This window comes from Colletotrichum godetiae (genome assembly GCF_030913485.1).
Source record: "Colletotrichum godetiae strain CBS 193.32 chromosome Unknown BDP55scaffold_20, whole genome shotgun sequence".
NCBI lineage: Eukaryota > Fungi > Ascomycota > Sordariomycetes > Glomerellales > Glomerellaceae > Colletotrichum > Colletotrichum godetiae.
In genome coordinates, this window is record NW_026851268.1 from 431899 (window position 1) to 443515 (window position 11617).

Sequence of the window (11617 nt, forward strand, 5' to 3'; positions counted from 1 at the left end):
AATGCCCAGTTTTCCCCCCTGTTTTGGCTATTCACATTCCTACAAATTCTTTAGTTGCGGAACAACCGCAGGCCAGCTTCCTCAGCATCAACCTCCTCCTCATCCTCCATCTCCGCATCAGAAGCCTGCTCGCCAAGCTCCATCTTCTGGCCAAACAGCGTGCCGAACAACCTATCGACGGCCTCCTGCTCCCACGCCCTACGGTCCTCGGGCGCCATGAAGTTCTGCAGCTTCTCGTGCACGTTGAAGCGCATCTTGCGGCCCTTGCTCGCGCGCCTGTCGACGTGCTTCTTGGTCTTTGCCTCCTTCATCGCCGCCCACCGCACCGTAGGCTGCGCGCCGGCGATGCCGTTGCTGCCGCCGTTGTCCGCGGTGCGCTGGTCGACGAGCTCCTTGAGGAGGAGCTGGTAAAAGTCGGCGTCGTCGTAGATTTCCGGGTCCTCGTTGACCTTGGCCGCGACCTGCGCCGGCGCGCAGGAGCGCGGGGTGCGGGTGCGCTTGATGAGGCGGTCTGCGCCGAGGAGCTGCTCCTCGAGGGAGGCGACGATGGACGTCTGCGCGGAGACGAGGTTGCGCGACTTGACTTCCACCGTGGCGCTGCGCGTCTTGCTGGACCACGTCTCGAGGACCTTTTTGCGGTACTTTGCCGCGCGCTCCTCGGCTTGCTGGATGCCCTCCCAGATGTCCTGGCTCGAGGCCGTGGCGTCGAACGCGTCGCCACGCTTGCGCTTGCCTCCGGCCTGCTGCTGCTGCTGTAGCTCTGCGGGGAGCAGGCTGGCGCGGAAGCTGTCGAGGGTGTTGAGCAGCTTCAGCGCCGCCTCCTCGGCCGCCTCGTACGGTTCGGAATTTTGCTCTTCTTCGTCATCTTCAACGGTGGAGAAGGAGTTTGTGGCGACGAGGGCCTTTTGCAGCCTGATGCGAATGTTGAGGAGGCCGTCAAAGGTCTTGCGCTGCTCGCGGACGGCGAGGCCCTTTTGGGCGTCTTGCTGCGCGGCGGCGGAGATGGAGGCGGCGAGGACCTTTGAGCCTTCGTTCATGAGCCTTCTCTGCTCGGCTCTGGCGTCGTTCTTGGAGGACTTGCCGCGAGGCTTGTCGTCTTCATCGTCATCCTCATCGTCGGAGGCTTCCTCGGAATCTTCGTCTGAGCCCAGTTCGTCTTCATCCTCTTCGTCGGACCCGTCCAGTCCGTCCGTCAGACCTTCGTTATCATCCGAGTCCTCCATCTCGTCGTCCTCGTCGTCCAGTGCAGCACCTTCATCGTCTTCGTCGTCTTCCTCTTCTTCCTCATCGGAGATGAAGTCTGCAGCAGTGGGCCTCTTGCTTCGCCCTCCCTTCTTATCCTTGGGTTGCGAGCTGCCGCGGAAGGCAAAAGCGTCGAGCTTCTCATCGTCGCTTTCGCCAAGTGCATCGTCACTCGAGATCTCGACGTCTTCGTCTCCGGCGGCTGCAGTGTCGGCAGCCAGGTCCGCGGCATCGGGGTCGTCGTACTCCTCGCCGTTGGAGTCCAGGTCCTCCTGCGCATCCTCGAATATCTCGCTTTCATCGTCGTTGCTCGAGTCGTTCAGCGCATCGCGGCTGACGCGGGCGCCGCGGTACTTCGGGCCCAGAGAGACGCCCTCCTTTTCCCGGAGTTTGCTCTTGCTGTGATGGAAGGTTAGTTTTCCCCTAAGCTGCATGTTTATACGCAATGTTTGGCATGTATCGTACCCGACTGTGACATAGTGCTCGGTGCCCACATTCTCGTCTGCGCTTTCTTCACTCCCACTCTCGTTTTCGCTCTCCTCAACGTGCTCAGCCTCAGGATCGAGATCTAGAGAGGTGGTAGGGTTAGTACTGCAATACTGCTCGTGAGTACATGTCGCATACCCTTTGCTGGCTTGTCTTCCCAGTCGGATGTTCTTCTACGGGCCGACATCGTTGTATGTGGTTCACGATTTGTATGGCAACTGGCAGAGGGGCCCGCTGCGCAATACTGGGTGAATTTTCTGGGCTTCAAGAAACTTTTTGGTGGTGAGGCACGGCAGAACCAGGGACCCCACCAAGAAAGTTTGATGCATTATGTAAGCTCGGCTCACGGACCCTGGCAACCTGGGACTGGGTTACAGGATTTCATTGCCAGCATGTTCAGTAATACTCAAAAACATGCGAATCACTCAGTCTTTTGGTCAAAACTGCTGCAAGTCAATGCGCTATGTTGGGGAGTCCTTCGCGTGTTATAGGCCTTTATATCTCTCAAACTTTGTAGGGGCAACCTGCTATACGCATCGGTGTTGGAAGCAGATTCCGTGTTCGTCTACGGATACCTATTGGCTGAACGGAAGCCAGATGCCAATGGAACCTTACCTTAGCAAGCACAAGGCAGGCCGCATCGTTATCTCTAAGAGATCTGAGAGTCAATACCGCGCCCTTTAGCGGTTCAGCCTCGGTTGACAGTCTGGGCAATGGGCGGAATGCCGTCATCTTAAATGAAGTCTCAATAGGGCGACCAATCAATGGAAGATCGCATCATGTAAAAGTGGAATTGATCGTGATAACGCGTGACCGGACGCTCAGCCGGTCACGTGAATGTCAGCGGGATTAGCTGGGAGCAGGAAAGCCCCGATACCCGAAAGAAGTGAGGCTAAAGGGGGGGGGGGGGGGGGGACAGTGAGGTACCCAAGTACCTGCCTGAGCAAACAGGGGAGAAAATCGCCATTACTCGCCTGTTCCCCATCGCTCAACAGTCGCTCACGATCGAACGCGAGAAACAAACAAAAACACAGGTCCGCCGGGGGCCTCGCAATGCGCAATGGAGCAGATTGATGCGCAGGTCAGCGACTTGCGCTACTTGACCCAAGCAGCCGTCCCTTTGCCGCCTGACCACGCTGCCACTGCCGCCGCTTATTCTCCACACAATCACTCTGTCCATTCCCCCCTTTCCGCGACCCCCGGAGACAATTCCGCACAACAACCAGGGGCCTCCAGAGGTGCAACTCAAGTCGGAACACCTGGCTCAAGCTCCGTCACTGGTTCCAAGAGGAAGTCGGAGGATGAGAGCAATGCTGCTAAGCAGCAGAGAAGCAAGAGGAATCGGGTGCGTAGTCTTTCCCGTTGTCTATACGCTATCCAGTCTTCACCATACCTTACCTTACCTTTACCTACCCATCATCTCCTCGTCCTCGTCATCTCCCCCTGTGACTATCTGTTCCCCTGTGTGCCATGTCAATGATAAACTTTGCGGAACTCCAGAAAGCTAATTGCCGCTGTCCCAGTACATATCCATTGCCTGGTAAGGATACCTCCGTCCCGGCTATGTCTTCGGCATGCGTCCGGCCTAAGACCACTGCGACTACGTCTCTTGTGGTTGGGGATCCTTGGCCCAACCGCTTGACTAGATACACCATTGCCCACGATAAACTCCAAGTCATGAAACATATCTTAGCAAGAGACAAGATCACTAATACGTGCCACGCAGTAACGAATGCAAGAGACGCAAAATCAAGTGCAATGGCGAAACTCCCTGTCAACGATGCGGCAATCTCAACTTGCAGTGCCTCTATGCCCCGAACTGCTGCTCCAACAACTTCAAGGACTCGGACGAGTACAAGACCATGACGGACCAGATGACCCGCTTGCAAGAGCAGGTCGATAACCTCTATCAAAATATGAATGCTCTCCGTTCCGAAACCCTGCGTCTTGCACCCATCCAGGACAAAGTATTACATTTCCCCTCAAGCACAGTTCAGGCCTCCCCGGCGAGCTCGCTATCTCCTCTCCACCGGCCTGAGTTGACCCAAACGAAGCAGGCAACCTTCCGTGGCCCCACCAGTATGGCTTACAGTCTTGACATCGCCAACACTACCATTCACAATATGGGCTACAAGGGCATTGGGGAGGATGAACAAGGCACGCCCCTTGGTGTACCCGAGGACAGTCCTTTCCGTATGCCTCCACAAGAAAGTCAACTCGACCCCTTGTGGGACTTTGGCAAGGACGAAATGATTCGCCTATGTCGACTACATGACGAAGAGGTCGGCATCATGTATCCCGTCATCAAGATACCGTCCGTCATTGAGCATGTCCGTCACCTGACGGCTTACATGGAATCAGCCCGAAAGCAGGGCATCACACCAAGTCTCAATGACGACAAGACATTGCAGCTGAAGATCGTCATGAGCTGCGCTCTTGTGGTTGAAGAGCACGGCCACAGCGGGAAAGCATGCAAGCTAATTGACAGCATGGACGCCGTCCTCAATCGGAAGCTCATGGTCGAGGCGGTCGACTTTGTGAGCCTTCCGGCGCTGTGTCTTCTCGCTGGCTACAGATTCTTGGCCAACGAGGAAATTCTGGCATGGCGCGTCATGGGCCAAGTCACCAGGTTGTGCCTGGAAATGGGCATCCATAGGACAACCGGCATCGCGAAAATCAAGAACGAAGAGGATAGGAAAAACGCCTTGAATAGTTTCTGGTCAGCCTACGTTCTGGACCGGCGGTGGGCTTTTAACACTGGCCTGCCATTCGTCGTCCCGGATGAAGAAATTGATCCAGAACTACCCATGCCTGTGAGTAGCCCTTTTCCAACGTGAACTATCTGGACGTGTCTTTTCTCACAACAACACAGGACGAGTATCCGTACTTGGTTGCTATGATCAGCTACTCGAGGTTGGGTGCTAAGGTCTGGCGTCAAGTCACAGACTTTGGCCCTGTCCTAGCCCGTGAGCTCCGTTATGAAGACATGGAGCAGATAGACCAAGAGATCCTTCAATGGTACGAGAATGTACCAGAAGAAGTCAAGCTCCGTAATTGGGACAAGGAGAAGCAAATGACCTCGACTCCATCATACAACCTTCAGCGCCTGCGCATTTGGACATATTTGCGGTTCAACCAGGTTTGTATTGCGGTACTAGGGACTGCAGCCATGATTTTGATGCTTACTTGTGTACAGATCCGTATTTGGCTATACACGCCGATTCTGCATAGTGCTACTAGCATCATGAGCCACTTTGCCCAAGCTCAACGTGTGGTTGACCTCGCGAAAGACACGATCCGCTATCTCAGCCATCTCAATAACACCACGAATCTGTACCGCAAGATACAGGTGTTTTATCACCAGTTCCTGACATCGGCAATCTCTGTTCTCTTTCTGGCTTCTGTTCATGCTCCAGTAAGGTTCAGCTCCACGTGCCGAGAAGAGTTCTACATGGCCCTGGAGCTCGTCAAGGATCTTTCCGCCAAAAGCTGGGTCTCTCAGCGGCTGTGGCGTACAATCAGTTCGCTCAAAAAAGTTGCGCCAAGCATCGGTCTCCGCAACCTGCCAGATGAAGATGCGCATAGCTCCGCGGCTCTAACGATGGCTGGACTGGCAAGTGGCGGACGCATGCCGAACAGTTCGGCTGGGATTGCGCCTTTCGGACGCTCATCCACAACCCCCACGATACCTCAACAACAAACACCAACTCTGGATACGGCCCAGTCACCAGGCAACGGAGTCCGCATTCAGAACGAGATGAGTCGCATTTTTGAAGGATATCTGGGACTCAATGGCTTCGCATCTAACGGAGACGATGGTTTTGGTGGCCAGCCCGACGCTAGCATACCCCCGACAACCACTGCTGTTTCGAACCCATATGTGGACAATGTCTTCACCCACTTCAGGGAAATGTTCTAGTGTCAATTAAGCAACATTTTGCATCCCATGCTTAGGAAATTTGTTCACTTCATGCATCTAGCGGAGATTTAGCGCCTGCTTCCATATCTACGCTGTGCATATTGCACTGCACCAAAATCAGCTTAACCTTCAACTGTATTCTCAATCTTGCTTTCTAAACAAGGCTGTCACAAGCCGAACCACTTCAAGTCCTGATCCTCCTGAACAGGAACCGTGTGTCCGACACCTTGCGCAGAGTATCCCACAAGCTTGGTTCCATCGCCATAAATCATTTGCGTGTACCCACTAATAGGCGTGTTGGTGTTGTTCTTGACGAAGCTCACGCCGTGAATGGTGGACCACTCCTTGAGCTGCTCAGCCAAGTTGGGGTACTTGACAAGCGAGTCCGCCGTGCCATGGAACGTCTGCACGCGCGGATAGCTCCCGTTGTAACCGGGATACATAGCGCGCACCTGCGCAGCCCACTGCTCGCCCGTCTTGACAATCAAACCGTTGGCACACGTAGGATCGGCGCTGATGGGGCTCGAGCCCGGTGAGCCAGCTAAACACCCCGCCGCGACGCCCGAGTAACACGACGTAGCGGTGAAGAGGTCCGGGTACGTGGCCGTCAGCACGTTGGTCATCATGCACCCCGACGAGCTGCCCGTCACAAAGACCCGATTCGGATCGGCGCCGTACTGCCCGATGGTGTAGCGGATCATGTTGGCCAGGCCGGTGGAGTCGCCGCCGCCATCGCGGGTCAGGCTGGCGGTTGTGGCGACGTCCCAGCAGTTGAAGTCGCGGGAGGAGGACGGGTAGATTACGACAAAGGTGCCTTTGGCGTCGGAGAGGGGGATGTACTCTGCTTGGCGGCTGTAGGCTGCGCCGGACCCGCCGCAGCCGTGGAGGGCGAGAACGATAGCTGGGGAGGCTGTGAGGTTGGGGGGCACGGAGATGTCCATTGTCAGACCTGTTGGGTTTGAGCCGAAGTTTGTGACGCGTTGAAGGGCTGCGTTGGTTTGGGTTGCCAGCGGGAGGGCGGCAATGAAGAGAGTGAGGGGATGCATTTTGGCTGGTTCGTGAGGAATGACGCTTGGTGTTGGACTGGTGCTGCGAGGTTACTGTGGATGGGGATGCAGAGTCAGATGAAGAATCTCGACGATGAGCTTGTTCTTATACAGGAGATTCGAACCACGAGACCGATGATCAGAAGTCAGAGATGTCCCAACAGCCGTTGTGACTTGCCTAAAGTCCAGGCCTCGGCTCAATACAAAGCACAAAGCGCCTTTTGGTATTCCATCGTCACATTCAAGAAACTAGCAAAAGCTCCTATGCAACAGGCTGACAGCTTCTACGCAACAGCGGTAACACCTGTCTAGAGGGGAAGGCAAGTCGAACCGTGGAAGTCGAAAAGGCAAGTCACAGGCTATAAAAGGGGAAGGTTGCGATTTGCTGAGTTGAAGTTGGTTGGCAGATTACCCCTGAATATCCAAGGATTTGAGAGTGCCCATAGCTTCGGCAACGGTGGTCGGTAGTTGGTTTGAGGAGCTGGATCTATCTTGGCTCTTGTACTATATAGATTGCAGACTTGCTTGGTTATATGGAAACAAAGGGGATTGGTGGCCAATCTAGACAGAACCAAAAAAAGAAGGTGTTGTTGCTGTCTCGTTTTGGAGAAGCAAGTAGCCAAGTGAGGACGATCCTCGGTTCGCAACCCCGCGCGGACAGGGATGTCTGCCGCCTCGGTGCGCGTATTACAATAAGGTCGCATTCCGATTTCACCTTAGCGAGTGAAAAGATTTCACATATGGGATAGACAGAAGAAGAAATAAACGAAGTTGCAGCAAGCCCCGCGGAAAGTCCGTCGTCAGTGTCCGACCGGCCCCGCCTTCGGGCCTGGGAACCGGTGAGAAGTGGGGATGCATCTCGGAGCATGATTTACGCTATTCGCGGCGGAACTGCCCATGCTCTGTCGATCCTTCAGCCTTATTGAATAATAGTAGGTATGTCCCCGCTATACTCACGACGCCATAGCTATCAATCTACAGTTCGAGGCCCTCGGGGTTTCCAGAGCCCTTGATGGAATTCAACCTTGGTGGGGTCCTTGACACGACTTCGCCGCAACGGAAAGTCGAAACAATCATCTCTACCGTGGTACGTAGGAGAGTCCCAAGAGAGAGCGTTTGCTTGAGGTATGGTTTTGGTTAAGGTTTTCCTAAACTTCTACTGCATAGCGAGAATCAGGAATCAGGCACCTGAAGCCCAGCAGTCGTGAGAACTTTCTCCGTCAACCTGTCTACTTGAAAGTCGTGGGGGGTTGATATCTCCGAAGCCATGCTGAAAAGAGTATACAATGGCCTAACTTATCCGTAGACGAAATATCGAAACGAAAATATCATCTCTCCTTTGTATCACAGCCTCGGACTTTCTTCAAGAATTTTGACATCCATTATCCATCCGCACTCGCCATCTTCCCGCATATATTCAGCAACGTTAGTACAGCCAGCAACAACAGCCAGTCGTCTCCCGGTTAATCACTAAAATACTTCTATCACGGGAAATAGGTGAGGTTGATGCTGCCCATGAGGAGCGGTCTACCTTTTGTGACAACCACTTACGAAGCTAGTACACAGAATCTATCGCCATTAAGACCGATTTAGCGGTCACAATCGCTGTGCTCAGCACGATAGTAGGAATGGCCGTTTTATTTGGTATTTATCAATGCATCGCTATACAGCCGCCGACCCCCGACGGTGACTCCGAAAACGACCCGCCTGCATGTTGCATGTACCAGATGCCGCCGGTCCAGTATCAAGTGCCGGTTCAAGTCTATGAGCCTCCGGTACAGTATCAGCCTCCGGTCCCGTATCAGCCTCCGATTCAGCATCAACGGCAGGATCAAGGAGGCTTGGTACCGGCTGCTTTGGCAGCACTGGGGGCCCTCTGGCCTCAACCTCCGCCTGCTATTGCACAACGTCAGTGGTATTGAGCCCGTCTCTCGTCTCATCTGACATATAAGTTTGATGTGTCCGACGAGAAGGGAGAGCGATTGGCATGGAACACTGCCGAGCCTTCACTCTGTATCGCATCGGCATGATACATCAAAACCTCTAAGTTGGCAGCGATCATCGAAGCCGTTTATCAAGCCTCATAATGTTTCTTTCTACATCACCGAAGCCAGCGAGTCCAATATCGTAGGAAATCGACTTAACAAGTACCGACGCCTATCTGCATAGAAGTCTACCTCAATGTCAGAAATCAACTCGTACCTGTGCATCGGTTGCACGTCAGACGGACATAGCCGTTGGAAAAGGCGCACCATGGATAGGGAATTGGGGGCTGAGAATGCGGCTCGATAGCCCGTCTCGTATGCTCATAGGTGCAGAAGAAGGTAAACGGTGCAACAGCAAGGATTCAAGCGCGACCCATCAGACTCAGATGCCGGGCTGACAAGTGGAGGGCGATGGCGCATCATATGCAGCCCAGATTCCAAGGGACGGTGTCGCGTGTGTGGCACGCTCGCTGTGATTTGCGTGCCACGCGTGCCACCGCATGGCTCAGATAGGCAACTCAAGTGGTTGCAGCCAATAGATGGCTTTCTTATGTCAGATTCAACCAACAAGGCATCCCGTAGTACAATGGTAAATGTTCCAAAAGTTCAGAGCATGTGATTAAGAGTCAGCCTTGAATGCTACTATGCCAAGTCAAGTGAGGAATTATTGCTTCTTCTGATAGACCGTCGTCAGCCTCTTCCGCTAGTGCCAAGGGCGGGCGGGACTGTGCATCCGAAACACAAAGAGGGCAGGCACGCAGGATGAGCATGGCAGGTAAGGCAGAAGGTACAAAAGGCAAGCGAATGTCCCAAATTCTCGTCAATCTTGAAAAATAATCCGAACCCTTCAACATTCCAAACCTAAGCCTCGTGAACGTTGTCAGTCATCGCGAATTGCGTCACCTCCGACCTCTCCTTCGCCATGGCGGCTTCCACGACATCGGCGCACTTCGTCAACGTCTATCAGTCGGTCGACAAAACTAAGCGCCCCGTTACCACATCGCTGGCAGTCGCGAACTCGGCAGCATCGCCATCTGGCGTTACCGAAGAAATCAAGGCCACGCTGCCCGAATACTACACTGCACCGCCATGGCGGCTCCTCTGGGACGACTTAGTCCTCTTCATCAGGTGCATCGGATTCATTCCCTTCGTCATCTCTCCCCTATGGTATCCTCGGCGAGATGGAGTCCGCTATCCGAAGCTCGATAAGTCGTGGGTGCCCAAATGGCTCCTGAAAGGCCCCATTGACACCGCCATCTCAGCCATCCAGACTAGGTACCAAGGTCTCATCGACCCCTTCTATCCTTCCGGCGAAATGGACGAGCTGTACCCTTCGGTCGGAAACCTCTGGTGCCTCTTTATACATGGAATTCTCATCGTGACGCAACTCGCTTTCCTCGTTTCGCTGCCATTCCTTGCCACCCTCCCATTCCAGCTATTCGTCCTTTACATCGGCGGATTCATCTTCGTCAACTATCTCTTCTGTTTACAGCTCAACGCCGGAACCGAGAACAACTTGCTCAAATCTCAGCATGCTCTGTGGCCGGAGTCGGCTAATTGGAAATCACTGGACCCCAACGAGAAGTACAGCGAAGAATGGATCTTTCTTAACGGCGTGTCTGTTGGGTAAGTGCACTCTGATCACAATTGCGTGTTTTGAGCATGCTTCTAACGACAGGCTAGCTCGCACTGGCTGCAGGGAAACATCAACAGACTTTCACGGACTTTTCAACGTCCCATCACGGGTGTCCACAACAGAACGTAAGTCATAATGACTTTTAACTAAGGAATGAAATCCGCTAAATTCTCATGCCGTAGGTCTGGAATCATCTTTGATCTCATCCAGTGTCTCCTAGAGCGATGCTTCTACTTTGGTACCTCGGACACCAGAACTTGCTATGCGCTCATCACAGCTGCCCTGGACCCTGCGCAGAAGAAAGACAAAACGGTTCTCATCCTTCATTCCCAAGGTGGCCTTGAGGGCAGCATCATTCTCGATTGGCTCCTCTCCAACTACCGCCGAGAGACCTTGCATAAGCTGGAGATCTATACTTTCGGTAACGCTGCCAACCACTTTAACGACCCCGAAACCTCGCTCAACGAACACGTCATCGGCCACATCGAGCATTACGGCAACACTGGCGACTTTGTGTCTCAATGGGGAGTTATACATTTCAAGTCCCTGGTTGCCGAGCAAAGCAACCCTCTGCCAATGGATGGAAGGCATCCTTTTCTGCCCATCGTTGATGATATTATACGCCTGGATAAGAGACAGAACACTTTTGCCGGACTACTTTTCGAGAACAACGTGTTCGGTCACCTGCTGAACCAGCATTACCTCGACAGGCTCTTTCCCTTGAATGAGACTCTGACTGGCGTCGTGGAGAGCAAAGGCAGGCCTGTGGTGGAGTCTTTTATGGACAAGCGCATGAAAGCTGGAAACGGCCGTTGCGACGCTGAAGGGGACAAGGTATGTCGAAAGAGCAGGCTATGGGAGTACATCAACGGCAAAAAGCCCAAGGAGTATGATTTACAGCAGTCATGAACATAATGAGAGGTGTCTGATGAATTTGTATGAGTCAACTTGGTATGGTAAAACGGGAGAGTTTTGGGATGATTCTGCGCCTCTCTGCCACGTGCATGGTGAGAGTCCGGGGCTACGGGGCGTAATGGATTACATGGGTACCCAGGATTATTTGACAAAAAGGTATCTTAAAGTATTCATGATGGGTATTGAATATTATTGACGCAACTGAATAGAAGTTTATTGCTGACAATCGCCTGGTTTCTGGTTATTTCTCGTGGCCTTGGGGTCGTGATTGTATAAGAGGACGAAAAACCACTGGACTCAAACAATCAATAGAGGAGAGAATAGTAAAGAGTCCCGAACCGACTTAAGAACTTGATCTTCTGAGCCTGTGACAACATCTTGCAATCGG

General features: G+C 53.3%; 5 protein-coding genes across 5 annotated transcripts; 3 read left to right on the plus strand and 2 right to left on the minus strand.

The window, feature by feature from the left end:
* Nucleotides 1-50: 50 nt before the first annotated feature.
* Nucleotides 51-1915, minus strand: BDP55DRAFT_728570 (apoptosis-antagonizing transcription factor; the record flags this gene model as incomplete). The annotated part of the gene is made up of 3 exons (XM_060579453.1): nucleotides 51-1641; nucleotides 1708-1810; nucleotides 1867-1915. The coding sequence occupies 3 exons, from the start codon at nucleotides 1913-1915 to the stop codon at nucleotides 51-53; spliced, it is 1743 nt and encodes a 580-aa protein (XP_060429746.1).
* Nucleotides 1916-2681: 766 nt separating this feature from the next.
* Nucleotides 2682-3431, plus strand: BDP55DRAFT_149066 (uncharacterized protein). Its single transcript, XM_060565602.1, has 2 exons — nucleotides 2682-3073; nucleotides 3252-3431. The coding sequence occupies exons 1-2, from the start codon at nucleotides 2789-2791 to the stop codon at nucleotides 3270-3272; spliced, it is 306 nt and encodes a 101-aa protein (XP_060429747.1). The 5' UTR covers nucleotides 2682-2788; the 3' UTR covers nucleotides 3273-3431.
* A 159-nt stretch (nucleotides 3432-3590) lies between these two features.
* On the plus strand, nucleotides 3591-5647 carry BDP55DRAFT_552171 (fungal-specific transcription factor domain-containing protein; the record flags this gene model as incomplete). Its single annotated transcript, XM_060569184.1, has 3 exons — nucleotides 3591-4541; nucleotides 4601-4867; nucleotides 4925-5647. The coding sequence occupies 3 exons, from the start codon at nucleotides 3591-3593 to the stop codon at nucleotides 5645-5647; spliced, it is 1941 nt and encodes a 646-aa protein (XP_060429748.1).
* A 167-nt stretch (nucleotides 5648-5814) lies between these two features.
* Nucleotides 5815-6693, minus strand: BDP55DRAFT_631933 (PHB depolymerase family esterase; the record flags this gene model as incomplete). The annotated part of the gene is made up of 1 exon (XM_060572346.1): nucleotides 5815-6693. One exon carries the CDS (start codon nucleotides 6691-6693, stop codon nucleotides 5815-5817), a length of 879 nt encoding a protein of 292 aa, XP_060429749.1.
* Nucleotides 6694-9600: 2907 nt separating this feature from the next.
* On the plus strand, nucleotides 9601-11223 carry BDP55DRAFT_552168 (uncharacterized protein; the record flags this gene model as incomplete). Its single annotated transcript, XM_060569182.1, has 3 exons — nucleotides 9601-10304; nucleotides 10362-10439; nucleotides 10497-11223. 3 exons carry the CDS (start codon nucleotides 9601-9603, stop codon nucleotides 11221-11223), a joined length of 1509 nt encoding a protein of 502 aa, XP_060429750.1.
* Between the last annotated feature and the right edge of the window lie 394 nt (nucleotides 11224-11617).

Excerpts from the sequence above, each read along its gene's own strand:
- BDP55DRAFT_149066 (XM_060565602.1), top strand. The coding sequence starts at position 2,789 with ATGGAGCAGATTGATGCGCAGGTCAGCGACTTGCGCTACTTGACCCAA. Across the intron at positions 3,074-3,251 it reads AGAGAAGCAAGAGGAATCGG|TACATATCCATTGCCTGGTA; the intron begins GTGCGTAGTCTT and ends CCGCTGTCCCAG.